This window comes from Poecilia formosa, unplaced genomic scaffold (genome assembly GCF_000485575.1).
Source record: "Poecilia formosa unplaced genomic scaffold, Poecilia_formosa-5.1.2 Scaffold154, whole genome shotgun sequence".
NCBI lineage: Eukaryota > Metazoa > Chordata > Actinopteri > Cyprinodontiformes > Poeciliidae > Poecilia > Poecilia formosa.
The window spans coordinates 1,180,182-1,206,089 of NW_006800093.1; the positions used below are offsets into that span (position 1 = coordinate 1,180,182).

Below are 25,908 nucleotides of genomic sequence, written 5' to 3' on the forward strand. Positions count from 1 at the left end.
TCTGCTGTCAAAAGGACAGTCTGAGTTTAGCAAAGTCCTACCATCATAAATGTAAACATTTGCGGTGGCGGGGCTTTTTTCTGTTTGTGCATTTAATGTTGCTATGGAGACTCGGTGACGGCGAGCTTTACAGACTTTTTCCTCTTCTCCCTTCATCATCATCCTCACTGTGTGAGGAAGAAACTGGTCTCTTCCAGGCTTTTGTGTCATCGTGTTTTATTTATAACCCATAAACTTGGAGAGAGTCATGGATTACAAATTATTAGTTCCTAAAAATGTCCTTCATATAAATGAGAAAAAAAAAATCTGTAGTTTCTGTTAATCTAAAGGAATTGATGAGAGATACAAAGTAAAAACGTGAATCTATTTTCGGGCTTTTAAAACATTTTTTTATTATAAATAGCACAGAGTTTAGCTTTAGGACCAGTAGGAAGTCTCAGTTGTAGGAATACAACGCAGCGTCTGGACGTTTTTCCTTTTTAGAGACAGTGGTGGTAATTTATTTCACCAGGGAAACGGCGGTGCTTTCAAACACCAGATCCCTGTTCCTGGTGCAGAACGCTAAAGGAAACTCGGAAAGTGAGATAAACGAGCGAGAGCCACAATGGAGCGAGGTGCCAGGAGCTGCAGGATGGACAGAAATAAATTGGATGGAAAAGACACTGATAAGGCAGCTTTGTGTTTGTTCTGATGGACGGATGGTAAAAAGCCAGAATCGGTGCAGGCTGTTCGGCAAACAAAGCTTACAGCCACAGCATAGGAAATACAGCAGCTCATGCGAAGTCATGCTAACGTTATTAGCGCCATCGTTAGCGGCCAACATGATCCATCCAAGCAATAACAACTTAAAACTTTGGAACATAAATCCAACATAGCACAATCTCTTATATTGGATTCACAAGACGGAGAAAACGTAATAAAAACCTGTTTTTCACGACTGAATGTAGACTTGGAGAGACTGAAACGTCACTTTTTAAAAATAAAGATGTAATACAAACTTAATGACTTTTTGTCCAACCTCGGTTGTCTCACTTCTCCAGTTTTGTTCTCAAACAATTTTTGACTAAAGTTATTTAGTAATCATTTCCAGCGCCGTTCCTCTCCATCCCAGATAAACTTTGGTTTCTGTCCAATCTTTTTTGTTCTAGTGGTTTTAAACTTTTTAGTGATTGCTGACAGTAAACCTGACTGAGACCTTTTGAAATATTTAGATGGGATCCCAAAAAACATGAAGGTCAATATAAAATATTACTATTGCTGGAATAATAAAAAAAAAACAAATTGACGTTTTTGTAAACTCATGTTGGCGTGACGACAGAGTCCAGCTTTATCGCTCTATCCTTGTGAGGGGAACCTGAAGCCAATAAAAAGACGTTTCGCTGCACAGCAGTGACTGACACGGGGACACGGCGTAACGCAATTTCCAGGACAGCTGCCAGCAACTCTGACATGACAACAATTTAATGTTATTAGCTCCACTCAGGGCAAAACATCAACATTTCCAGCCAATTTCCTGATATTAGGACGCAGACTTTCAGTAAGGAAACGACCCAAAGATGTAAAACGAAAGGTAAGAAGTCAATAAGAAGAACTTTATCTGAGTCATTTGGAGCAAAGTTGAACAGATGAGACCTAAAATCTTCAGGTCCTTCCCCTTTAATTCACTGAAAGCCTTGTTCTGTTCCCACTTTAGAGAATAAGGTCTCCTCTATAAGCTGTTGAGTGTCTGTCGGTACTCAGGATCCAGGCAGAGAGAATCCTGCTGGTGCAGGACGGTCCGTTCATCACTGGAAGACGACTCTGACTGTTTCATCATCTTCGTCAAAACTGCACACAGAGCTGACAGGATGAATTTGGAGCATGATGCTTGTTAATTTTTCTTGAAAAGAATCAAATTTGACCGTAATAAAAACCAGGTTTCCATAACTTTTTAGATGGAAGGAAACTTTACAATCTGTCTCTCTCTTAACTGTGTTTGTTGAGCTGTCAATGCGTCCAGCAGGGTTTTAATTAGGCTGCTGTAATCTGGTGCTGACAAACAAGCCAACAGCTTCTGTGTGTGTTTTCTACAGTACCTGGGCTCCATGCTGGTGAAGGAGCTGAGAGGGACGGAGTCCACACAAGATGCCTGCGCTAAAATGAGGGTAAAGCTCAGTCTGATGCTCTTCCTTTCTACGTTTTAACCTGCAGGCTTACGGGCTGCGCACCGACGACAAGATGCAAAGATAAGGCGAAAAGTTTAAGTCATATTCACAAAGGCCTAAAAAAACCTTCCTGTCAAATAACTTTTCCATTAAACCTATGTTACCTCTGGAACATTGTGCCATTAGCTTTAATCCAGGCAAAAAAAATAGATGAAATTGTCCTTATTTTTAAAAATAGGTGTTCCATCATTGGCTGTTCCTCTTTATAACAGCTTATTGTGTTTCTCCTACTGCAACCCAGACTTCTTCTCTTTCCGACCTGCTGCAGTGTAAAATTCATGAGCAGAGCGTCCCGTTCTCTTTTCTCCATTTTCATTGCAGCATCTTTCCTCTCCGCTTTCTGCAGCGTTGCTCGGCCAACCCCTTTGCAACACGCCAAGGTTGCAAAGGAAGTGCAATGAGATGCACATTGCTAATGCACCTCCACCTGCCTCACCTGTCCCAGCAGCTCCTTTTATCCATCCCTTGATGGAAACGGAGACGTTTAACTTCCAGGTTCATAGCAAAATGCAGCCGCTGTTGGCAGATCTTTTGGCATAACCTGTTGGTAACTGGGTCGATGTGCTGCAGAGAGGATGAACTAGAGAACAGAAAGATCTAGAAAATAAAGCAGGCAGTAGATTCTCATGAAGGACAAATTGTTTTTAAATGTGGAAGAAAGAGAGAAGTACTCTGCTCACGTCTTTGAATGTATAACAGCTTTTGGCAGGTCGAGCTCTTTGCTGCATAATCTCTTCAATATGTGTGTGTAATTAAAAAGAATGAGGTGAGATATACTGCAGGGGCTTAATGAAGTGCCACGTGGTATAGAAAACGCCTGCTGCTGGTTTAACATTTATTTTCTGTTGGTTCTCGAGGAGATGATATGCTTTTCATGGAGGAGGAAGTTGAAGGAGCTTTCTCAGACGGCGCTACGCTTTAGGCTGAGGCAAACCGATGCAAAGTTTAAAAATCACAGCTGCCTCTTCTTTCTGTTTCCGCGTTTTGTCTCCTCTGCCCTCCAAGAAGTCGACGGAACAGATGAAGAAAGTGCCGACCATCGTCCTCTCCGTGTCCTACAAGGGAGTGAAGTTCATCGACGCCACCAATAAGGTAACGGCGCGCAGTCACAGCGACGCCTACGCTAAATGACACGTGAAAGGTCAGCGAACATGAAGGGAAGAGTGGCATTCAGAGGCGTCACGTCTGACTCTAAACAGGATCAAAGTGTGGAAGTTTGGTTTATTCTTCGGCTTTAAAACAGGCCGCCATCTTTAGGGAACTGATGAGGAGGATGTCAGGAATAAACACTAAAACATGAATAGTGTAAAAAAATAACACCAATTCATATAAGGGTTTTACCAAGACAGTAAAATTTAGTGACGTATGAAAACCTCCGACACAAAAGGTCCAAACACAGATCTGGAGATACAGTATGGGTCAAAAACATAGTGAATGGAAGAAGTTAAAAATCACAAAAAGACATCTGTGATCACCTAACTCCAAAAAGTTGATGGCATCTATTTTGGAGGGAAATATGCAGAGCTGACTGGTGCAAATACGATCCGTTATACCAACAGATTATGGACGTCATAGATTACACAGTCTGTCTATAATCTGTAGAGTTGAACCACTTTGCTCATAAAAGCAGTGATAAATATCTGTTAAATCTTTACTGTGATCCTTAATTTCCTGCGTCAAAGACCAAAAGTTCACCTGATGTCGAGTGAAACGTCCCCCACTGATATTATCTCACAATAAGTATTTATATCTTCCTTCTAAAGAAAATCTGGTGTAATTTTTAAATATTCTTAACTTTGCACAAAAAACAGTCCATCCCTTAGATGATGTATAATTTATTGCCTTAATTAACGCGACACAAAGTGCTGATTAAACCAGAAAAGGAACACCAGCAGTCACTTCTAAAAACTTTCAAACCAATACTCTGCAATATTAACTATGATTGTGGGATAAATAATAAATCAGTTTGTTTTCCTTTGAAGAAACTGCGTCTTTTTAAGCTCCTTCTCCTCTCCTCTCTCTGCAGAACATCATAGCGGAGCACGAGATCCGCAACATCTCGTGTGCAGCTCAGGATCCAGAAGATCTGTCTACGTTTGCCTACATCACCAAAGACCTCAAATCCAGTCACCACTACTGCCACGTCTTCACTGCTTTCGACGTGGTCAGTCCTGCCGCCGCGGCTTCACGGGGCGCTTCGTGGCTTTTAACCTTCCTGTTCTCATAAATGCTTCCTCTCTCTCTCCAGAATCTGGCCTATGAGATCATCCTGACGCTTGGCCAGGCCTTTGAGGTGGCCTATCAGCTCGCTCTGCAAGCCAGGAAGAGCGGCCACGGCTCGGCGACGCTCCCCGAAAGCTTCGACGGCAAACCCGGCAAGCCCGTCCCCAAGCCCCGCGTCAACATCCGCAAATCAGTAAGCATCGACGCGGCGGCGAGAGAAAATCCATCCAGAACTACGAAAAAGATTAACATTCGACGAAGCGAAAGCTGCTTGAATTTTATTTTATCACTCTTCGTTCGGATGGATTTTCACTTCTTATCATCTTTTAACCCCTGAACTCAAGTGAAGCGTCGTTTTATTAGCTTTCGATGCAACACTAACATCATTCTATTAACCTCCATTTTTGACACACCCTCACATCATCTCCTCCCTGCTCATTCCCAACTTCTTCACCTCTCAGTCCCAATCTTGTGCTGCTTGTGTCTTCTGTGTGTGTCCCGGCCCAGTGGACGATGTGGCAAAGGTTTATGTGGATATTTAATCTGCTAAGCTTCCACTCGGTCTTGCTGTCCCTGCAGTCTCTTACACACTCGGCTGATTGATGAGGCCTGTTTGCATTTCGCTCCTTGGAGGCTTGCTTGCTCACTCTGGGTTTGTGCGAGTTGTGCGCTTAAAGAATATAATGTACCCTGCTGATAAGTTGGTAAAAACATGTCAAAAGATAGACGTGTCAGTTCTTTAGAGCCTCACGAAGAGGGAAAATAAAGGCGACGCGTTTGTGTCACGGTTTATAGTTACGCTTCAATATGTTTGTTGCTTGAATACCCAAATATTCAGAAATATAAAGCCCTAGTTTTCCTATTTTTGAAATGCATGTCTTGGAGAAGAAAAAATCTCCAACCGCATAACTTTTAGGATCCCAATTAAAAATGCAGTCAGATGTTTTTCTGACTGGCAAAATTCATAGAACGATCCAGACTGATGGGAGGAATAAAACGTTTACTAAGTTAGTTTCTGTATTCAGTTTTATTCTCTCATACTTATCCAGAGTTAATTCCTGGATCAAATTCTAGACTTTCCTCAACTTTCTAGAAACTCTGGTATGTGAACATACATCAGACCCGTTACAGATTTTTCCACTCAGTCTGCAGCTGTGACCTTTCAGTTTGAGTTTAATTGTTTTCAGTTCTGTAATCCACTCGATATTGGAAATAGTATTAAAATTATTGCGATTCTTGTTTTTTAGCATCAGGTTAGTCTGCGTGGTTACCATGGTAACGCATTATGATTCTTTGCATCCTAATAAGATGAAACAACAGGAATATTTTTAATCAACAAGAGGTCAGATCAGGTTTTATTGTTACTCTTCTGTATGAAAGTGACCTGCCTCTTGAAGTCATAGCAACCCAAAGTGAGTTTGTCAACACTTCATCAGCCGGCGGCGGCGTTTTAAAATAGCCGCGGTAACAAGCCCAGCAGCATGCGGGTCCGCAGGGTTTGGTGTCTGGTTCCTGAGGACGCTTCAGGCCGTAACACACACAGCGTGATGGTGGCGAACGGCGGCGTCGGAGGGACAGCCTCACTGTCCAAACTTAGACGTGAGATGCTGTTGAGAGAGCAGCGAGAGGAGAGACGGCTTATGAGCCCACATGCTGTATCTGTGAGTGATCATATGCCTACAGTACAGAGATGATGGATGACGGCAAATGTACTCACATTCTGCTGAGTCTGCAACCACTACATTAACTATTATTTGTAGTTTGTTTTTTCATCCCCGGCCTTCGTGTGCATGTATACGGTCTAGTTAAAGGCTTGTGGTGTGAAAACGCTGCAGCACTTCCTCTACAGAGTCTGTAGATCTGTAACGTTAGGCCTCTGATGCAACGTCGCTGCTTCTTTTAGTCGAGACAATTACAGACCAGTAATGCGAGTCTATTTTATTTTAAGACTGACATGTAATTCTGTATCCAAACGTGGATGGAAAAGCTCGCCAGCGCTATAAAAACAGGCCTGTTGCATAGCTGCTGTAGTCTGTCGTGGTAACTCAGCTTCTTGGATGCCAAGTACTCCACAAATAATTGCTATAAACACAGAACTGGGTGGGATACGGACTTCTTAATTTATACTGGGTATAAAATTATCGCTTGTTATTTGCCAGCTTGGATTTCTCAACAGTTTGTAGCTCCGCCTCTCTATCGCCCTCTGTTGGTGGATAACTCCTCTGGGCTGATGATTTACTGCTGCTAACTATGTTGTAAAATGTTTAGCTTGGAGTCGAACCCTCGCTCATTAAGAGAACCCAGGTAGTCCAGGGATCTCATTATGATGCCTTCTGGGTTCAAAGCTTTAAAAGTCTTCCAGGCATGCCTGCATGTTAGAGGGCCCTCAGGTGAAATTTGTAGGCTTAACGACTTTCTGAAGCTTGGGAGGGATTTAAAACCCCGAGGAAGAAACTGGTTTCTGCTGCAGTTGCCTGCCTGACCTTGAAGAAACAGAGGAGCAAATAAACTACAAATAACAGAAATATAGATTTTTTTTTTTAAAGTTAAAAACGGGGATCTAATATCTGGTAAATGTCACAATAAGAGCAAATCATTAAAAACCCAGACAGACAATCCATCTGATTCAAAAAAGAAATTTAATCAGCGTTAAAGCGGCAGTTAAAAGTTACTGGTGTCAGGTTCTGTTAAAAGAAAAGGTTGTAAGTATTTACTGTTACTTAGACTTAATAATCGCCTCGCAGCTTCAGTGTAAAACAAACCCAACCTCAAAAATGTCACAGCATTTTGTGCCACTGCTGTTTTATGACCCGAGTGAAGTTGGCTGCCCACCTTCTTCAAATCAGACAAAATTGGTGTCGGTCATGACGTCTGGAAACATTTCTTAGCATCTTTAAAATGATAGCGGCACTAACAAACATTTTTGCTGCACAAACGATCGACACCAACTCTAACCAGCCAATAGAAATGGCTGGTTTCTATTGGTTCAGTGAACTCTGCAAAAAGAGTGTGACTGGATCATAAACAGCCAGGGAGTTAGTTTTTATTTAAACAGAAAAGTAACATTAAATGATTTTAGCAGCAGTAGAAAATATATTTATTGGTAGATTCTAACAGAAGTGGGTAGGTGTGTGAAGTCTATTACTGTACTCATGGAAATGACTTGATAAATATTTTTATTTTTGGTTGGGATAAAGTACATTGTCTAAAATATTTTGCTTTTCCAGTTATTTCTTACAAATGTACACAGAAAAATCTGCTTAATTTACAATTTTTAGAAGAAATCGTGCCTGTTGAGTAGATTTTCTCTGGCTAGGCTAGTTAGCCTGCTGCTCCTTTAGCTGCCATTCTTCTCTCTAGTAAACAAGATAAATGTAGCAGTAGGAATTTTTCTGTTGATTATTTTTCCCTCCTAAACAAAAATTCACATGAAATCAGATTTTCTGGCTTTGGGATTGTAATGTTCACTTTCGGTTGAGTTTTTCTGTCAGCCTTGCAGCGACTCGTTTCCCAAACTCTGTTTGTTTTGTTGCTGTCCCAAAGTCCTTTTAGCTGTTGCTGCAGAAATTGGTGGATTAATGTGGCGTAACGTCGCTTTTTCCAGCTTGGGTTTGGCTGAACTGCGGTAACGATGCTGTCCTACGCTGTTGCCAAGGCAATGAGTTTGCTGCCATGTCGTTGCCATGGTTTTTGCTGTGGGTTTTTTTTTTTTTTTTTGAGTGCAGCTGCTGTGTCGTCGTGGTTTTTGCAGTGCCGCTTGTTGATGTCCGTGTCTGTAGAGCTCGCCCACGTTGACGAGTTTGACCTCTGCCCCTGTAGGTTATCATGTCTCCCTCCAGCCGCTGGTCACTGGGCCACATTTACACCCCCCACCGGCCTCCTCTTCACCCTCCTCTTCCTCCCCCTCGACTCTTCCATCTTCCTTACAAAGCTCACTTCCAGGTCCTTCACACTTTTCCTTCTTCTGTTCTTTATTCCCACAGTTTATCCATTCAAAACTAAAGTTTTCTTTGTCCTGTTCTCTTTCTTGTATCCATATTCATATTTTAGTAACAGCTGTGAAAAAAAAAAAGCTAACCTATTTGTCTTGCCTCGGCTTTAGTGTTTCAGTCTGTTCTGTGTCCCTCAGTTTCCATTTAGCGCTTGAACAGAAAGAGAGTCGAACAGATAAACATTAAAATATCACTGAAAAACCAGAAATACAACAGGTTCATTTGTAGAAGTTTTAATATGGCTTTTGTCAATTGAACAGCAGTATATGTAGTTGGGGCATCCATAAACCTTTAAGCATTTTTTTTGGATCCTCTTGAGATCAACCCAAAACAATCCTGGAGGATTTAGGTCAAATAATTTTATTTATATAGCATAATTCAAGCAACAAGGCAGTTCAAAGTGCTTTACATGAGTTAGAAGGAAATATAAAACTAAACATTGGTTCCCCATGTTTAATAAGAATAAATAGTCCATAATTTAAAAACTAGATGTTGGTTCCAGTTGTTCTGGGTCGAGTTCTACATCATGGTAGTCGTGGAAGAAGTTGAATTTTGTCTCTTACAAACCATTTGTTTGGTTCTTTGGCAACACTTTATTTGAAGGGGTGTGCATGAGACCATCATAAATATAGCACCTGTCATGAACATGGAGTATTTATGATTGTTTATGGCTCTTGTCATGAAGTGTCTTTCAGCAAATAATGACACTTGCTGCAACGTTGCTTTAAAAGTTGCATTAAGTGTCATTATTTTCCAAATTACCCCTCATGACACAAACATTAATGTACTCCTTTATGTTCATAACAGGTGTTAATGTCAGTCTTATGCATCCCTTCAAATAAAGTGTTAGCACTTCTTTTGACTAGATTGTAATCAGATTTCTGTTTATGTACAGAGTCCACCAGATGTGTAAATAAAAAGCCTCTGCATGCACCAAAAAGGTTCTTTGGACTTTTGGAAGAGAAACGGCATCACAGATCTCCCATCATGCTTGTCAGTAGCCATTAGCTGCTTTTTCTTTTTGTGTAGATTCACGAGTCTGATGCCAAAAGCAGCTCATGTCCACTGTTAAGAGCAGTGGAGGCCTGTTTACTTTCCAAAAGGTCAGGACGCCCTGTCCCAGTGCATAGCAACGAATTGCACTCAAACTAGAGGATGTTCATCATAGTGGAGGACGCTGCAAGTTAAACAGGACTTTATTTAGCTTATGTCTGATTTTCTGTCTTGTCCAGATGGAGCAGCCGTCAATGGACCAGAAGGGCCATGCTAACGTGCCGTGGATTGTGGAGCCTGGACAGGAAGCAAAGAGAGGAGTCAACACCAAGTACGAGACCACTATTTTCTAACATACACCCGCCTTGTCCACTCCTGTGTGTGTGTGCCTTTCAGAAGTTGCCCTGTATCGGGGCCCGGCCCCGGAGTTGGGCACAAGCGACGCACGCCGCCGCATCACCTCACCGGCTGAAAAACAAATACTTTACACCTTGTCCCCCCTGTCCCTGTTAGCGCAGCCTGTCCACTGCATGATGACGATTGGCGCTGCGTTCTCTTTTTCTTTCTGCTCTCCTAGGCCTCGTCCTCCTGCCTGCAGGGCTATCGCATGACCTTTGAACCCAGGGTAGTGGTGCATTTCTGACTCCACCTGTAGGGGGATGGTCAGCTCAGTTTTTTTTGTTTTTTTTTGTTCAGTTGCTCTGCCTTTAGCTTCTTATCTCTCCGTTTTTAAGCTCCATCCCTCGCTTTTCTCTTCTACGGAAGAGGATTAGGGCCACTAGGAATTTTTTTTAAAACAGTTCAGACTTTAATCCCAGAATTCTGATCTAGATAAAATCTAGACTATATCTCTATCTACATATCTAGAAAAAAAAATCTAGATTATATCTATCTAGATAATATCTCGACATAAAATCTAGGAAAAAAATCTAGAAAAAGAATCCAGATTATATCTCGACATAAAATCTAGAAAAAAATCTAGAAAAGAATCTAGATTATATCTATCTAGATATCTCGACATAAAATCTAGAAAAAGAATCTAGATTATATCTATCTAGATAATATCTCGACATAAAATCTAGAAAAAGAATCTAGATTATATCTATCTAGATATCTCAACATAAAATCTAGAAAAAAAAATCTAGACTATATCTCTATCTAGATTATAAAAAGTCAGAATTCTGACTTCAATCTCAGAATTCCGAGATTAAAGTCAGAACTGTTAGGTTCCCTAATCCTCTTCCGTACTCTTCACATCAGCCCCTTCGCCTAACTGTTTCTGACAACTTTAAAGATTTAACAAAGAGTACTGCTCTAAGAGCTGTAACAGTGTTTTAGCTGTCTGTTAAGCCGACAAAGACGAGGGATGTTGTCTGAACGGGACAACAAGCTTTTACAGCATTTTTTAAAAAAAAGAGAGGCTGTAGCACAGCGTAACTTTGACTGAAGCTGATTCAGCTAGCAGGCTACTAGAATGTATTTTAACTTTTTGATTCTTGATATCAAGTTACTTTTTTGGAGAAACTAACAAACTTGTGAATTTCTTTGTGAAATTAGACTTTAAACTTGACCTGTGACACAGGCAGATGTTACTGTTTTTGTTTTTCTAGGGTCTTATTTCAACACGTTTGTTTGTGTTCAGGACAAACCGAGGCGCTCCGAGTTTATTTAAGGGATGGGGAAAGAAACTAGTGTGTAGACGGTATAGCATGTGGCTTGTGGGACGCATGATGGCCATTTTGGATTTGCTGAGCAAGGTGGCCAGTGGAGAGGCGGGGTGTGAGGGCTCTCTGGATAAGTGATGTCATCTCATTTTGCAGGGCAATGGCGGACGCTCATGTCTATTACTGTGGAATGCAAAGAATGTAGCCAGCCCTATTCATGGACCTTGTCACACTTACAATGCAAAATGGACTGCTAACGGACCCTCATGCTCACTTTTTAGAAACAAACATGGACGCTGCTCCACAATGTTTTGAGGTTGACTACAAAACGTTCCCACCCATCCACACACACTAACAGGACAGCGTTGCGATAAGACGACCCGTCTGCTCTGAATGTACACTTACTTGAAAGCAGCCTCGGATATCTGAGACTCTAGTGGGATCGGTTTTATGCAGCCCACCTGGGAGGCATGATGCTTGAACTCTGGAAACGGAAACAGGACATCAGTGGGCATGTTTAACACTTTGGCATGGGTTCCAGGATATCTGGCTGGCTAATTTCTTTTTATTTTCTTTAAATGTCAGAATAAAAAAAAAACATATGCACAACTGTGTAAATGTGATTGGATTTGCTGCAACAACACGCTAAAGATGCAACAGATTTGTCATGAGAAGCCGACGTGAACAAAACAGCATCTAGTGTTAAAAAAAAATATTCGTATTGCCCGACATTTTAATGTTTATTATGAGAGTATTATATTACCATGATGATAATCCTTGTGCAATTCTTGTCTACTGTTGTCTTAATGTTACATTATTTTTCTATGATATGCTGAGATGAAAACTTTGAGCCTGAGAATGATGGCAGTCCTTTAACAAAAAAATAAATCAAATCTGAGTTTCAATGTTCATACTTGTACAGAGAGTGAATGTTGCAGGTTGCTTGCTAATTCCTAGGTCAGGTCAACCTCCATTTCTCATGGGGCTCTTCTCTTACCTTGCAGATGTACTATTTTAAACGCAGTATTACTGTATTATTTGGATGAAACATTATCCAACTATAAAATGTACATAGATATTTTGCCAACTCATTGTTGATACATGAAATGTAAAGAGAAAAGAATAAAGACTTTGCAGTACATGGCACTGGAAACAAGGTACCAAAATAAAGGTTTGACATGTCAAAAAGTGGTAGATTGTAGAGGTTGTATTTTGAGTGAAAATATGGATCATATGGTGACATCACTGCTGATTTACTAATATATATATATATATATATATATATATATATATATATATATATATATATAAATATAAATATAGGCTTGGGCTTCCAGCACACTGATTTTTGTAATTTGGGCCACTATTTATATCCTTGTAAAGCACATAAAATAAAATCTGACTTGTACAACCATATTTATTCTCAAGATGTCATGAATTGTTTCCATTTTAATTAACTTTAGAGGCAAATTATGAGTGCAACCTCATAATGCTGCAAGAAAAGTTTAACTTTTCAAGCCCAATTGCTTTTCATGTTCAGTTTTGTTTGGCTTATTAAACACTTACTTCATGTAGGATTTAAATCCAGGCTGTGACGTCAGGAACTCCCGATCCTTAAAACAGCCACTACAACAAATAGAAAATGATTATTAATCTTTAGCACTTCTTCTATCCATTCACAGTCCAACATCTATGTTTACACCTTTGCTGATTAAATGGTCCACAGAAATGACCTAAAGTTTACTCTGACTAATCATGGGCATGGATGAGATTAATAAAAGCTGCAAAAACAGAATCTTGGCATTTTTGTATTTTTTATCTTGGTACACTTAAAATTACAAGTAACTTTTAAGTCCATTATTGCTCAATTTGTACTTTTTTCAACTACGTTTATGACATGAACAAATCGCCTAGCATACCATAGCTAACATTAGCGACCTGAGGAACCAAATTAAAGAACCAAACATCAAATAGAAGCGCTAATCTGTCATCACAAACATAAAGCCTGTGTGTAAACCTGTTTATGCAGTAAACCTATCAAAGCAAAGCAGTGAGGGATTTACACAGCAAACAGGAAGAGGCTGGCAGCGTTCTACATGGACACAGAGTCTACGGCTTTGAAAAGGTAAGAGCTAACCACACATTTACATCTGATATGAAGCCACAGCCAAAAGCAGACTGGATAAGGTCACAATTCAACATCGTCGATCGTTAACAAGCTGGTTTAGAACATGTGGTTCAGTGATTCTAGCGTTTCATGACAGAAAACACCAGCGCTAACCTCCTACACCTGCTCGGACAGCTCCTGCTCAAACAACCTTGCAGATGCATCCTGCTGCAGTCAAGGTCTGCAACTGGGAAAAACTTCCAACTTCCTAAAACAGCACCCAACTTAGACACAATCAACATTTATTTCCACTTTTCCTATCTCTGCTCACTGCAGGGTGGCTTATTATTGCAGTTTTGACATGAAATTCATACAAAACAAGAAAACTGTTGACCTACAATATTAATTCAACATGTTGAAAGCACAGATGAGTCTCTTTAATTGTTTGTTGAGCTACAACGGGGTGACATTTACAGCAAGCGTCTGGACCAGGATATTTAAGGGCAGTAAACAGCAGAAGGAGGCCGGACCGTTTCCATCTGCAGCCGGCAGATAGGAGCACCGATTATTTACTGCCTATGTGCAGCTGGATGCTTTCTGCTCAACCTGACAGAAAGCATCCATACAACTTTATTGTATGGAGTGTTGACCAGTGCAAAGGGAGTTGGGAGCCAATTTTAGATATTTTTTCTTTTCTAGATTTAGCCAGAAGAGAAGCTGCAGGACTTACTGAGTCTGAAAGAGCAACTTTAATAAAGATAAAGAGCTGCAATTGTATCTATATGTCAACTAGCTCCAGCAAAGAAAAACAAAAAACAGGGAAGATGACATGTTTTATTTCATTATGTGTGTCAGACTGTGGGACGGGGCCAAAGTTGCAGATGGTGTGTGCTGCCCACGGATACCAACTAAATGAGACAATAGAAAAAAGCTGCTCATGTAACAGTCACAATTATATCTGGCATTTATTCAACACACACACAGTTTTGTCCTGCTAATGCATAAAAATCAACTCCACACACACACACACCAGGACCTGCAGACGCCGTTTATCTTATGTATTAAACACCTAATGAATTTGGATCTGCACCAAGAAACTGTTTTCCACAAAGACAATTCCAGCTGAACACAAACATGTTGTTATGCACCTGGCAGATGTTGTGCTACAGCAATCACATTATCATAATGCGCTGAAAGAAGCCAACGCAGAAGTGGGCTTGTTGAAAAGTAGGCAAACATTTTGGCTTGTGACGTAATGCAAGGAGCAGAGAAAATACGGCCTACAAATCGACTGTCTTCGACTGACTTCACTGTCCTCCAAATTCATCAAACCACACACCTGCATGCACACTGCCACCTGGAGAGGTCAGAAAAGAACGCTAGCTTCATGTTAGCATCTATAAAAACCTCATTTATTAGCAACCGGGCTGTAATATTTGATGTAAAAGCTCAGCATGAGGTCAGAAATAAACTTAAAAAACTTTCAGTTATTTATTTCCTAAACCATGAAAGAATGGAATAATTTCTTTTCAGTGTAGCTTGCATTTTTCTTTTTCTTCAGTGCAGTAGCCTTGGGTCAGAAATGTTTCACCCTGAGCTGCTGCACGGAGATTAAACTGAGCTTCACTTGAACCCAAATGTGAAATACTGCTGGGAAGGAAGTGAAAAGAAGCATTACATCACGCTAAAGAAGAGCTGATTCTGCATGCCTGACCTGGAGGAGTTCCTGTTTAGCCCAATGTCATTTTATGACACCAGAAATGAGATATTGATTTACCGACGCAAGAAGTTCATGAAATCTGAGCCGATGTTCCCTATTCTACTGGATGGAGATATTTTTTAAGCAGACAGAGAAACTTATGTTTTTTAACGACCGCTTCACCAGGTTTAATTCTTATTTTCCAAGTAAATCAACATTAAGCTACTTTTATCATCTGAGGTGCAAAACTAACACAAATGTACTTTACAAACTTCAGAAATGGAGATTGTTTTAAAAATTTAAATACATTTACTGCACTAAAATATTAGTGAGTTGCCTCAAACATATGCAAAAATATAAACAAGTAAAATCCAAAACAAGTTTATAAATGTACCCACATTTTAGTGCCGCTTCTAAAATATCCTAAACGCGCACTTAAATTTAGATGAAAATATATCCAATAAATTGTGATCCAGCGTTTCCCCCAGTGTATTATAAGCCTGGCGGGCCACCAGGCTTAGCATTGTTTATTCATTGAAGTTTTTTTTTTATGTTTGCATATTTCAAGACTTTATAGTTGTTGTTTTGATATTAATCTTACAATAACACAATCATCAAGTGATATTTTCAAATTTCCTGTCAACTTTAAACATTTCAAAACTCAAAAACATGTCGGGCCACTGAATGAATGACTGCAGAGCGCCCCCACCAGGCTTAGCAAGTTTTCTGGGGGAAACCTTGTGATCACCAAGTTTAAGTTTGCATAGACTCGCAGACACACTGCTTAGAATCCAGAGTGTTTCCGAATTAAAAATAAATGGCACCATTTCGTTTTCTGGGTACAAAATGGCGCCGTCTAAAGCAGGATGTTTCATAACGACCCCCACAGCCTGGAGGGACGCTTCGCCTCCCCTCTTCTTCTGTCATCGTCAATAGAGGTGACTTTTTAAAAGCAAGGCTGAACTAACAGCGGGTTCTGCCTTAGATGGTGGGAGAAATTACAAAAAACAGCATATTTGTAAACAGAAAAGTCAAAAAGGATAAATGGCTTTCATGTATAGAAGCAGGATTTTGGAGTTTTCTGTTGGATTCTAGAGAATCTTTTAGATGTCAGTTCTTGTTTTGGTTCAATATCTTATTTTCTGTTTAGCAGAAAACAGGATCCAATGTCTACAAAATCCTAAGCGAAGAATTTAGGATTAAACACCAACTTTGTCATCTACACTTTTTTTCACTTGAGTAAATAGTTGTTAGCATCAGAGCTAGCAAATAAAAAAGGTTAAACAAGGTGAGAAAGAAGGATGGTTCTGTTTTGCTGTGGAACAACAACAGATTATTCATAAAATGAGGAACTCTACAGACGACCCTGAACATCCTCCTCAAGAGATCCTCATGCTACAGTCAGAGGCTTCAACAGAACTGCTTCAATACAGACTGCTACAGGAGATCCTCTATGTACAATACCTCTGAAGATATTTCAGACATTTAACTTTACTTTGGGTATTTTTTAACTGAACTGAAAAGAGATCTAATGAGCGCCAAGTGTTTTTATTCAAAAAATAACTACATATTAATACATTCTAAGGATTCTCACAAATTATTTAACACTTTGGTACAAAAGCTGGGTCACAGGAAGTATTTAACATTAGGTTTTGCTACATTTTCTGCTGCTGGATGCGGAGCTGATGCTTTCCTGTGTGGTCGGTTCAGTGGGAAACCCACGCTAAACAACTCATGCTACCACAGGCATGACTGTGATGAGAGCTGACAGGTTTTTACTGACGTCCCGGCCAGCCTCTCTGAATCAGGTTTGACATCCCAAAGCTGATGCGACACAGTGGTCTCAGATCAAGTCGTCTCCCGGCGGTCAGGCATCGTGACAGCCGTGATGGTAAGAGAAAAGCTGCTTAAGTCACCTCTCTAGTAGAAGCAAGAGAGAGGAAACATACTATGCAATTAGGGAATCGGAGGGAAGGCGTCACCAGACATGGAGTACGGACCTGAAGAAGCTTCCCTCGTTCTAAATCACTGACGGTGTTTGAAAAAAGAAAAACATAAGTCGTTCTGTCTGACCATGCTCACTGCCAAAGACCCACAGTGGCTTTGGATAATCTTCAGAATACATTTTTATATTAAATGAGTTTGGGGGAGGATACATGATTAAAACAAGCATCTCGTGCCCATTATGGCTGTAAAGAGCCGTGTGCAGAGGATTATGTTTTCTTAAAATTAAGATTGTAAGCAGAGGAAAGCAGCTCATCTGTATTTACTGATTTTCCAGATAGAAAAGTCTTGGTTTTAGAAGGACATGTTGCAAAAAACAAAGCCAAAGGACCAAAAATCAATTTATCTTTTGTCTTTAAGATTATGAATGCTTCAAATCTCTACCGCAAACCAGTGAAACCAGACCTGACTAGACACAGACAGGGTTCCTGTTATTTTTTAAGACTTTATAGTTGGTGTTCAGATAGTAATCTTCAAGTGATATTTTCAAATTTCCTGTCAACTTTAATAATTTTTTTAACTCAAAAATTCAGCGGGATTAGCAAGTTTTCTGGGGGAAACCTTACCGTACATATTCAGTCACCATAATATAACCAGACAACTTCATGTGTCCAAAGTCAGAAAAGAAGGCTAGCTTGACGCTAATGTCTATGCAAATCTCATTCATTGCTAACAATTAGCTACAGAACTTAACAAGCTAATCCTGATGTGCACAAACGCAGCATCATTTAATCACTCATGGGAAAGATAGATTACTTTTTTTAATTATAACCAAGTCCCATGGCATTTTATCAGACATCACTAAATGTGGCATTTCTTGACTCTACATTATTCCTTATATCCATTGAAATAAATATAATTATTCTAACAGCAATAATCCATCTCAAACCAAAGCAATTTAATCTAGATATACATTTTGCTTTAACTTTTTTGTGAAAATATAATATGATGTTATTCAAGGTTATATCACAAGTCTCATTCTGGTTCAGGGTAATGCGGTTCCTTCTGTATAATCAGGCTCATGGACTTTTCTAGGGCAAGCTTGCTTAAATAGAGAAACTCCTCCATAGAGACCATCTGTTGTAATAAAAAGCTACAGCTCACGACAAGAGTATTAACCAAGCAAAAACCCATCAACCACTTTCATAAAGCGCCCATCCAAAATCTGGGTTTTGTAAGCAAGATTTCATTTTTAGGACTCTACAAATGAGAACAAGTTTTTTTTTTAAGCACGTTAAAGATGAGAAGAAAATGCGCACAAGCACAGAAGCTTCCTGAGGCTAAGTAGACGACAAGCCCGCACAGCTCCTCACGCTTTTCTACTCACTCTGCTCCAGATCTGTCTGCCTTGCTGAGCGTTGAAGCTCAGAAGCAGCAGCAGCAGCACTAATTGTTTGAGACAAGCAATGTTTATGACTAAATGGTGTGAACAGCCTGGCAGCAGTAAATATGCTCATGATTTCCTTAAAAAAAAAAACATGTTTAATGTGACTCAGTTTGGTTCTCGGTCTTAATGTAAGCAGAGACAATGAGACGCCTGGTCTTTGTTGGGAAAACATTGTGACTAATTTAGGATTTCTGACAAATATTTCTATTCTACGTTGAGCTTGTTCCCAGACTCTGGACTCTGTTAAGATATTAATCTGCTGGCATCTTCAAGTCATGACCAAGATGAAGGACAGCTCGCTTAAGGGTGTTTTCACTCCTGATAGTCTGGTAGAATTGGTTCAATTAGGGACCAAAATTGCAGCATCTTCACTGCACTGTTTCAACCAAACCAAACCCTGTGAGAAACCTGTTCCCCTCCTCGTGGTGGCGCTGCACCAAGAACTACTGAAGGAACTGACACAAAAACCTCAGAAGAATACATGACCGCAACTTCCTTCTTCACAAAATGTTAACAAAAATGCAGTAGCATCAGATTTAACTGGTTATAGAATTGCTCTCGTCGCTGGTAAAAGACCACGAACCATTTCTCCCGCTAGCGTTGTGCTTGTATGCATTTGTTATTTACCCAGAATGCCCTGCCCTTTTCCTGCTTTTGGAGCGGTCTCCAGTCTGTTTGCAACCACAACCGAGACCGAGGTTCTTAGCCAGACGTGAGTTCGCTTTTTTGATCTGCATCAGAGTTTGATCACTAATTCTCGCCTCCCCAAACGAACTGGAGTTTGTAGGAAAATCAACTATAGTTCGATTAAAGTGGACTAAACAAGGCTGGTGTGAATGCACCCTGAGTCTGAGGCCGAGGTTCTCAACAGGAAGAATATTCTTTCTGGACTGAGAAATGTTTAAGCTGGAGAGTTTTCGTTTTCACATGGATTAGTTACTATCTTCACAATCAGGACAGTCATTCCTCTCTTGGGAAGTACAAAGCTAAATTAAAATTTGTCCAACTTTGTAAAGGATCTGAACTTTTCCAAAACATTAAACACTAAAAACTTCAAAAGTAGTTGCTTAAATACATTTTAACTTGGACAGAGGGTTTAAACAAGAAAGTCTAGTAGAAACAACATCACTCTGTAATGTACAATATGGTCAGATAAAACCCAATTGTTTGAATTTCCTGTTGGCTAAAACAGAGAAAAATGTCTTCATGCAACTGTTTCATTTTATTGCTGCCACACTGAAAGTGCAGCTTTAATCTCTAAAAAGACACAAGCTGCTAAAAAAGATTAGGAAATGCATCTGGGGACTTTATAATCTCATCAATGTGCCATATGCAGATTCCAACCAAAATGCTGGTACAGTAAAACACAGGCTGCCAGTCCACTCTGCCTAAAGGTGACTGGTGAACTTTATATGCCTCCAGCCCCTCTGGCAGCTGTGGGTTTTATTCACAGCCACAAAACCAGATTAAAACAAACCACCTTGACTGGAGTTATTTAAGTGTGTGCACTTAGAGTTTATCTGCAAGAAGCTCAACCTCATTTGACCCTTCAAACGTCTCTAGTTAAAATATTCTGTATTCTGTATTCTGCGAAACCTTGGCCAATTAATACACAGAGGGAAATCAGAGTGGAAATAAGTCAAGCAGACCCCATTTATATACATTTTTTCTGTCTTGTTTACATCTAATGTTTTTCAGAATAAGGTTACAGACAGCAATTTAAAGTCTGGGTATAGTTCAGATAATAAGACCTAAAATTAAGACTATCAAATGTAAGACTGATAAGAAAAGTTGAGACAAATGTGCCTGTCATAATAAGCAATTAATCAATTAATCGCATGATAAATTAGAATGAGCTCATTAATTCCCATTTGCATGATGTATTGTTTTTCTCGTTTGTCTCTTTCTACCAAAAACTGGATGACAAAAGTCTTCAGTCTGGTGTTTTGGTCTCAACTATCCCTTTTTTTTGCAGGATAACTGAAAGGTCATTTCATTTGTTGGTTCAGTTGCTTTACTAATTTGTTCTCCACATTTAAAATGTCCAAAGAGTGATAAATGTTCATTAGAATTTAAAGTTTATTGCTCTTTCAGAATGTGCTATTGCATTATTATGCCATTCCCATTATATTATCCGGAAATGGTCTCAAAAAAAAAAAACGTTATTGTTTATTGCAATAAGTTCTGGTACAATTTATCCAATAAAATTTGTTATTGTGACGTTCTGAACTCATCTTTTTTACCACCATGCTTATGAAAATGTTATTTACTATTCTGTAACTACTGACGCAAAGACTTTAGTGTCGGAGGCTTTTTGAACTGTGTGGCTGCATGTCCAAATTGCCTTATTTTCACCTGTTTGCTGTGAAATTAAAAACATACGGGTAGGCTTGTCACAATAATCAATAGATCAATTAATTGCATGATAAATTAAAAGAAAGTCAATAATCTTCATTTGTTTGGTTTATCGTTTTTCTCTTTCTCATTTACCAAAAACTGAGTGATAAAAGTTTTCAGTCTGGTGTTTTGGTCTCAACTCTCCGTTTTTTTGAGAGGTAATTTTGTTTACAGAGACGTCATAATTTATTTTATTTGTTGTTTCTGTTGTTTTCTTCCTTTATTTTGGATATTTCAAATGTCTTCCAGTTCCAGTGTTTAAATGTTCGTTAGAGTTTAAAGTGGATTGATCACTGAGAATGTCTTCTTGCATTTTTATGCCACTATTACTTGAAAATGTTCTCAAAACAACAACGTTATCGTTTATCGCAGTAAGTTCTGGGATAGTTTTCTCGAGTCATTGTCCAGCAAAATGTGTTACCCTGACATGCCTATGTACAGGTATAATTTCATTGACTGATTGTTTTTTGGATGGCTGTAGAGGAGGTAAGCCGCCCCGTCCTTTTGCCCTGCGTCCCGTGGTGTCAGTGTGGAAGCTGCTGGTCCGGCAGTGAGAGCAACAGGACCAGAAGAGAAACGGGTGATCACAGCATCTGCTCTTTCTGGGACCTCTTCCAGTTCTGCCTCTGATACAGCGCCCCATCACACGAGGATAGCGAAAAGTCATGTCTGCATTTGTGTAGTTTCTTAGTCCAACTGCCTGAGTTTCTTAAATTAGTCCACACCATCTGGGCAGATGGGTGAGGTAAAGTGAAACGGCTAAGGAGAAATGGGAAGCAGCCAAACGGTGACAAGCTCTGGCTCCGAGCCCTCTGGCTCGACGCGGGAAAGCAATAAAGGTGGCGTGCAGCTGAGCTAACAGCTGACAGAAACAGGAACCGATCCTTGGCCAAGGTCAGGAAACAGAGTATGCACATATGCACCCACATCCACACGGGGTTGGGCTGCAACAGCAAAACGGGGTCAAACAACACCGGGGAATCACGCTTCTGTGACCCGGCACTCAACAGGGTTCTCAGACTGAATGGACCCGGAGCAGAAGGACAGCACTGTGTTTGTGTGATAAGATGTAGGTGAGGAATTCATGCGAATACTGATCACTGATAGCAGGTATAGTCCAAATGATATAAGCCTGATGCATCCTGTAACATTTGAAACGCTCTACTGAAAATCCTGTTATTGTCCTGACCCATTATTAGCACCATTTGCAACAACATGTCAACAAGTCATTCAAGAATTCAGGTGCTCACAGCAGCCTGCAATGATTTTGACCCCTCCTCTGACTGCAAATCAACAAAAATACAAATTTGGCCACAAGCACAGTGTTGTTTGATTAGGGTAGAATTATTACCAACAAAGTTAAATCTTCCTACTAAAAGTAAAGTTAGCAGCAACAAAGTTTTCAACTAAAGCAGACTCACAAAAATTTAATCTCTGGATAAATACAAAAGTGCTTTCAAACAGAATGATCTAAATTCTGTTTTTATTTTTATTTTATACATACATACATTTCCAGAACTGAACAGTAAATTGCCTTAAATATCGACCAAAGGTATGTACCTTTAGCCTACTTTTGTAATAAGTAGAAGCCAAAATTAAAAATGAACAACCAATCTGATCGATTGCACAACTTGTTTTTACACACAAAAAAAAAGAGAATTAGAAAACTGATACTTAATTATAAAATTACCCGCTTGTTGCAGTCATAACCATCTCCTCTGAGAATTTGCATACCTGGATAAATGTGACTATTTTAAACAGGTGCCATTGTGATTAACCAATCTGCATGTACAATTGTAGTTTGCATAGCCACCAGCTTGAGAGATGGCAAACACTGAAAAATTAATGAGAATGTGTGAGTGAGGAACAAAGAGAGCAGAAAAGGTGTTAGACAGCAGACAGAAAGCTAGAAACAAAACCTTTTTAAATCCTCTTTAGTCCCAATGTGACTACAGACTTCATTCTTCTATTATTCTGCATTTCTGAAAACTCACTGCTGCTTGGGAGACTAATTAATGTAGCTGAAGCATTTTTTTTTAATAGACATGTTTTCCAGGTGAAGGTTATAAATCTCAAAATCAAATTTAAGACTAGAGATGCACAATAATGGACTTTTGGCCAATATGTACTAAAACTCATTTGGCCGATAACGATACCGATATTTTGGTCCTATACCTACTTACTGAAACTATGTGGCTTTCTCCACTGTGGAAATAAAATACTGCATTATCTTTGTCAATTTAGCATGCTAGCAAATGCAAATGCTAAAATGAAGGCTGAAAATGATGTAACACTTTCAACTTGCATTATGTTTAATGTCAAATTTATTCATGACATTTGCTCTCTCCAAGACAATGACAACACTCAAACATTCATTGTCACTGGTTCGTCACATAAAAAACAATGGATTTTATATCGGTGAGTTATTTTGAGTCATATTAAATTTTACAGCTAATATCAGCAGATACCGATACCATGCCGATAATATGGTGCATCCCCTTTTAAAACGTATCAAATTGTAACTTCAAGGTATTAATTTCCTCTGCACCACATTTAAGTGCAAACTTAATTCGCATTGCATCAGCTTTTTACACCACAACAAACAATCTGAGATTGCTGCATCTATGGAGGGAGCACGGTGTTGGTAACTCCAGATAGCTGTAATTACTTTGACAAAGATTAATTAGGCGAGAATAAGCTGAATTAATGAGGTTAGCACAGACACCTCAGCCAGGCCTTAGAAACTGAACACCACTTCTGTTGAGATTTCAAAGGGTGTGAATGAATGAATGAATGATTGAGGTAAGCTAACAAAAGAAGAAGTGGGGGGGAAAAGTTGCAGAAATCAGTATTCCTCCAACTTTATAGAAAGAAAAAACTAGAATCACACAAAAGCTGTGAACAGCAAACAAGATCTAATAAAAACAAGTAAACATTCTCACTTATTCCTCCTGTTGCCTCATGAATGGATTTAGAAAAAAAAATCCACTGAATAAAACAAGTGCATAGTATCAGTCTGAGTATCACAGCAGACTCTGAATCATTCAAGCTTAATCCTATAGTGTATCGCACTGAATCTACAATGCAGCATAACACCCATGACTATTTATCACTCCACAAACAGTAAATAAAGCGACGTACACATCAACTTTTCATTCCCCCGTCATATATCTGCTCAGAGTGCTGCACCATGGCTGATACAGTTTCCCAAATCTGACAGTCGCAATGCTCTAAGTGCAGCGACAGTAACCAGAGACCCCCCAAGATAAATGGCTCCGAGTTCAGTGTCAGGGAGTAGGCAACTAATGTGGTCCTGTTTTGACCAGATAACACACACTGCTGCTGTGTGTGTGTCTCAGCTCATCGACTTTCTAAATTTATGCAGGACAGATTTATTTAGCTGGTTCTCATCATAGAAAACAGGAGGCAAGGTCATGGCAGCCATGTTTTACCCTGGAACAACTCTACAGGAATAGTCCGGATTCATTTTCCTACGACTGTTTTTTTTTTTTTTTCAACAAACATCTACAACAACATTTTAAGCTCCAACTTGGTAGTTTGTCATTGATTCCCATCTTTTACAAGCACTTAATAGAGTTTTGGAACGTGACGTCGCTGCTGTAGGCAGAGGGACACCAGCGCCATCTTTGGGATCCTCTCTGTTAAACATAACCGACAAAAACAACAGTCTCACAGATTTTTTTAATCCAAGTTACAAAAAATAATTTAGCTATGGCATGAACTTGCCGCGTTATTGAATGTAATGTCCTATTTTCCTGCTTGAAAACAACGCAAGGAGGCTAAGCTATCGGAGCTAACGAAAAGACGACGAATGTCCTGGTGTCAGCGGTTGAGACGTCCTGATATTACGTTCTCCAACATCCCCAGACGTGTGAAATGGATGACCTCAATCCTAACTGGGGTCCAGTGCTGAATATGGGTCACTGCGAGGTAAACGCCACAACATCGGACCGACATGCGCGTCAATTAAAGAGGCGATACAGCAAGACCGTGGTGGATCAACAAGTTACAGAGTTACATGATTTACCCCAGAAGAGGTAAATAATGAAAACAGAGTAGCGGAGGCAACAGAAGAGGAGCAAGTTGGAGAGGCTGAGGAGGAAACCCCAGGAGAGGAGCTCAGCAAGGCTCCAGACTCTGAAGAGGAACAGGAACCATTTGTGTTGAAATATGTGTACAGTTGGAAGTGACTGTTTTCTCTGATTTAATAATTTAATGTATTAAACATTCATGAATCGTTTGATTCAAGCACTTCAAGTTACATGTAAACAGGTGAAGAAATGAATCACATTTTAAGTAAAAATTTGATATTTAAATATTTCAGGTAATAAACATAAATGTAATGAAAGATTATATTTTTAAATAAATATTTTATTTGATTAAAATAAACAATTATATAATCAGACATCTGTCAGGACACTGGGTTTTTGGGTTTGTTTTGCTTTTCATTTTATTTAGTTTCATGTTTTAACTTGCTAGTTTAGCCCTTCACGGTCCTTTTGATATTATTAGAGGTATTTAGTGTAATTAGAATTATATTATTGCTTTTCCTTGTTTGAGTCCATGTCAAGCCTTCTTTAATGACTATAGTTTAATTCTATTTTATCCCTCTAAGTTATTTCTTATTTCAGCCTCCCTGCAGGGTTTCTAGTAATGTTTATTTCTTAATTTGATCACCATAGGTTCAGTTATTCTTCCATGTCTGAGTCTGTATCTTTCTTTAGTAATTCTAGTTGGGTTATTTCTTTGTTTAGATCTTCTAGTTTCTCTTGCTGTGTGTTCCTTAGTTCTTATTGTTAGATCAGTCTTGTTTCTATTTAGGTTCGGTTATGGTTTCCCTCATATCTTTCTCTCCTAGTTCATCAGGTTTTCTTTACTCTTACACACCAAATCCAGCAGGCCCAAATTAACTGTCAGATTTGATTTAAACACTTTTAAAGTGTCTATATGGGTCCACACCAGAAAGTGTTAATTTAACTCTTTTTGGAGAGTTAGTACCTTAACTCTTATAAAGTGTCAAATATCAAATCTGCTGGAGTTAATCATTTAACACTTACTAACACTAATTCAGTGTTAGATCTTTATGGAGGCCCATTTCCGCCACTCTGTTAAAAAAATAAAAAAATAATTCTCATAATAACGAGATACTATCTCATAATAATGAGATAGCATCTCATTATAATGAGATAACTTGAGTTGGCCCTATAGTTTGAGATG

The 25,908-nt window shown here is 39.4% G+C and overlaps 1 protein-coding gene and 2 long non-coding RNA genes across 7 annotated transcripts in view; 1 reads left to right on the forward strand and 2 right to left on the reverse strand.

Moving 5' to 3' along the window:
- LOC103146228 (ankyrin repeat and sterile alpha motif domain-containing protein 1B) overlaps window positions 1-12,222 on the forward strand; it is a 113,833-nt gene extending 101,611 nt beyond the window's left edge. For 2 of the 5 annotated variants that reach the window (XM_007564054.2, XM_016677368.1), the window contains 7 exons: window positions 2,073-2,144; window positions 3,210-3,296; window positions 4,231-4,368; window positions 4,453-4,620; window positions 8,247-8,369; window positions 9,652-9,743; window positions 11,233-12,222. In XM_007564054.2, coding sequence (XP_007564116.1) covers window positions 2,073-2,144; window positions 3,210-3,296; window positions 4,231-4,368; window positions 4,453-4,620; window positions 8,247-8,369; window positions 9,652-9,743; window positions 11,233-11,281 — 729 coding nt within the window. In that variant the 3' untranslated portion in view covers window positions 11,282-12,222. The remainder of the gene's footprint in view (window positions 1-2,072; window positions 2,145-3,209; window positions 3,297-4,230; window positions 4,369-4,452; window positions 4,621-8,246; window positions 8,370-9,651; window positions 9,744-11,232) is intronic. The other 3 variants (XM_007564056.2, XM_007564057.2, XM_007564058.2) reach the window with 3 other exon arrangements.
- Window positions 5,732-8,842, reverse strand: LOC107837586 (uncharacterized). The gene is made up of 2 exons (XR_001663618.1): window positions 8,506-8,842; window positions 5,732-6,910 (listed from the first exon to the last, which is right to left on the reverse strand). It is a non-coding gene; the product is annotated as an uncharacterized LOC107837586 (long non-coding RNA).
- LOC103146227 (uncharacterized) overlaps window positions 10,094-25,908 on the reverse strand; it is a 30,092-nt gene continuing 14,277 nt past the window's right edge. Inside the window, exons 3-4 of the long non-coding RNA XR_477101.2 lie at window positions 12,643-12,702; window positions 10,094-11,560 (exon numbers count right to left, since the gene is read on the reverse strand). This is a non-coding gene — a long non-coding RNA (uncharacterized LOC103146227). The remainder of the gene's footprint in view (window positions 11,561-12,642; window positions 12,703-25,908) is intronic.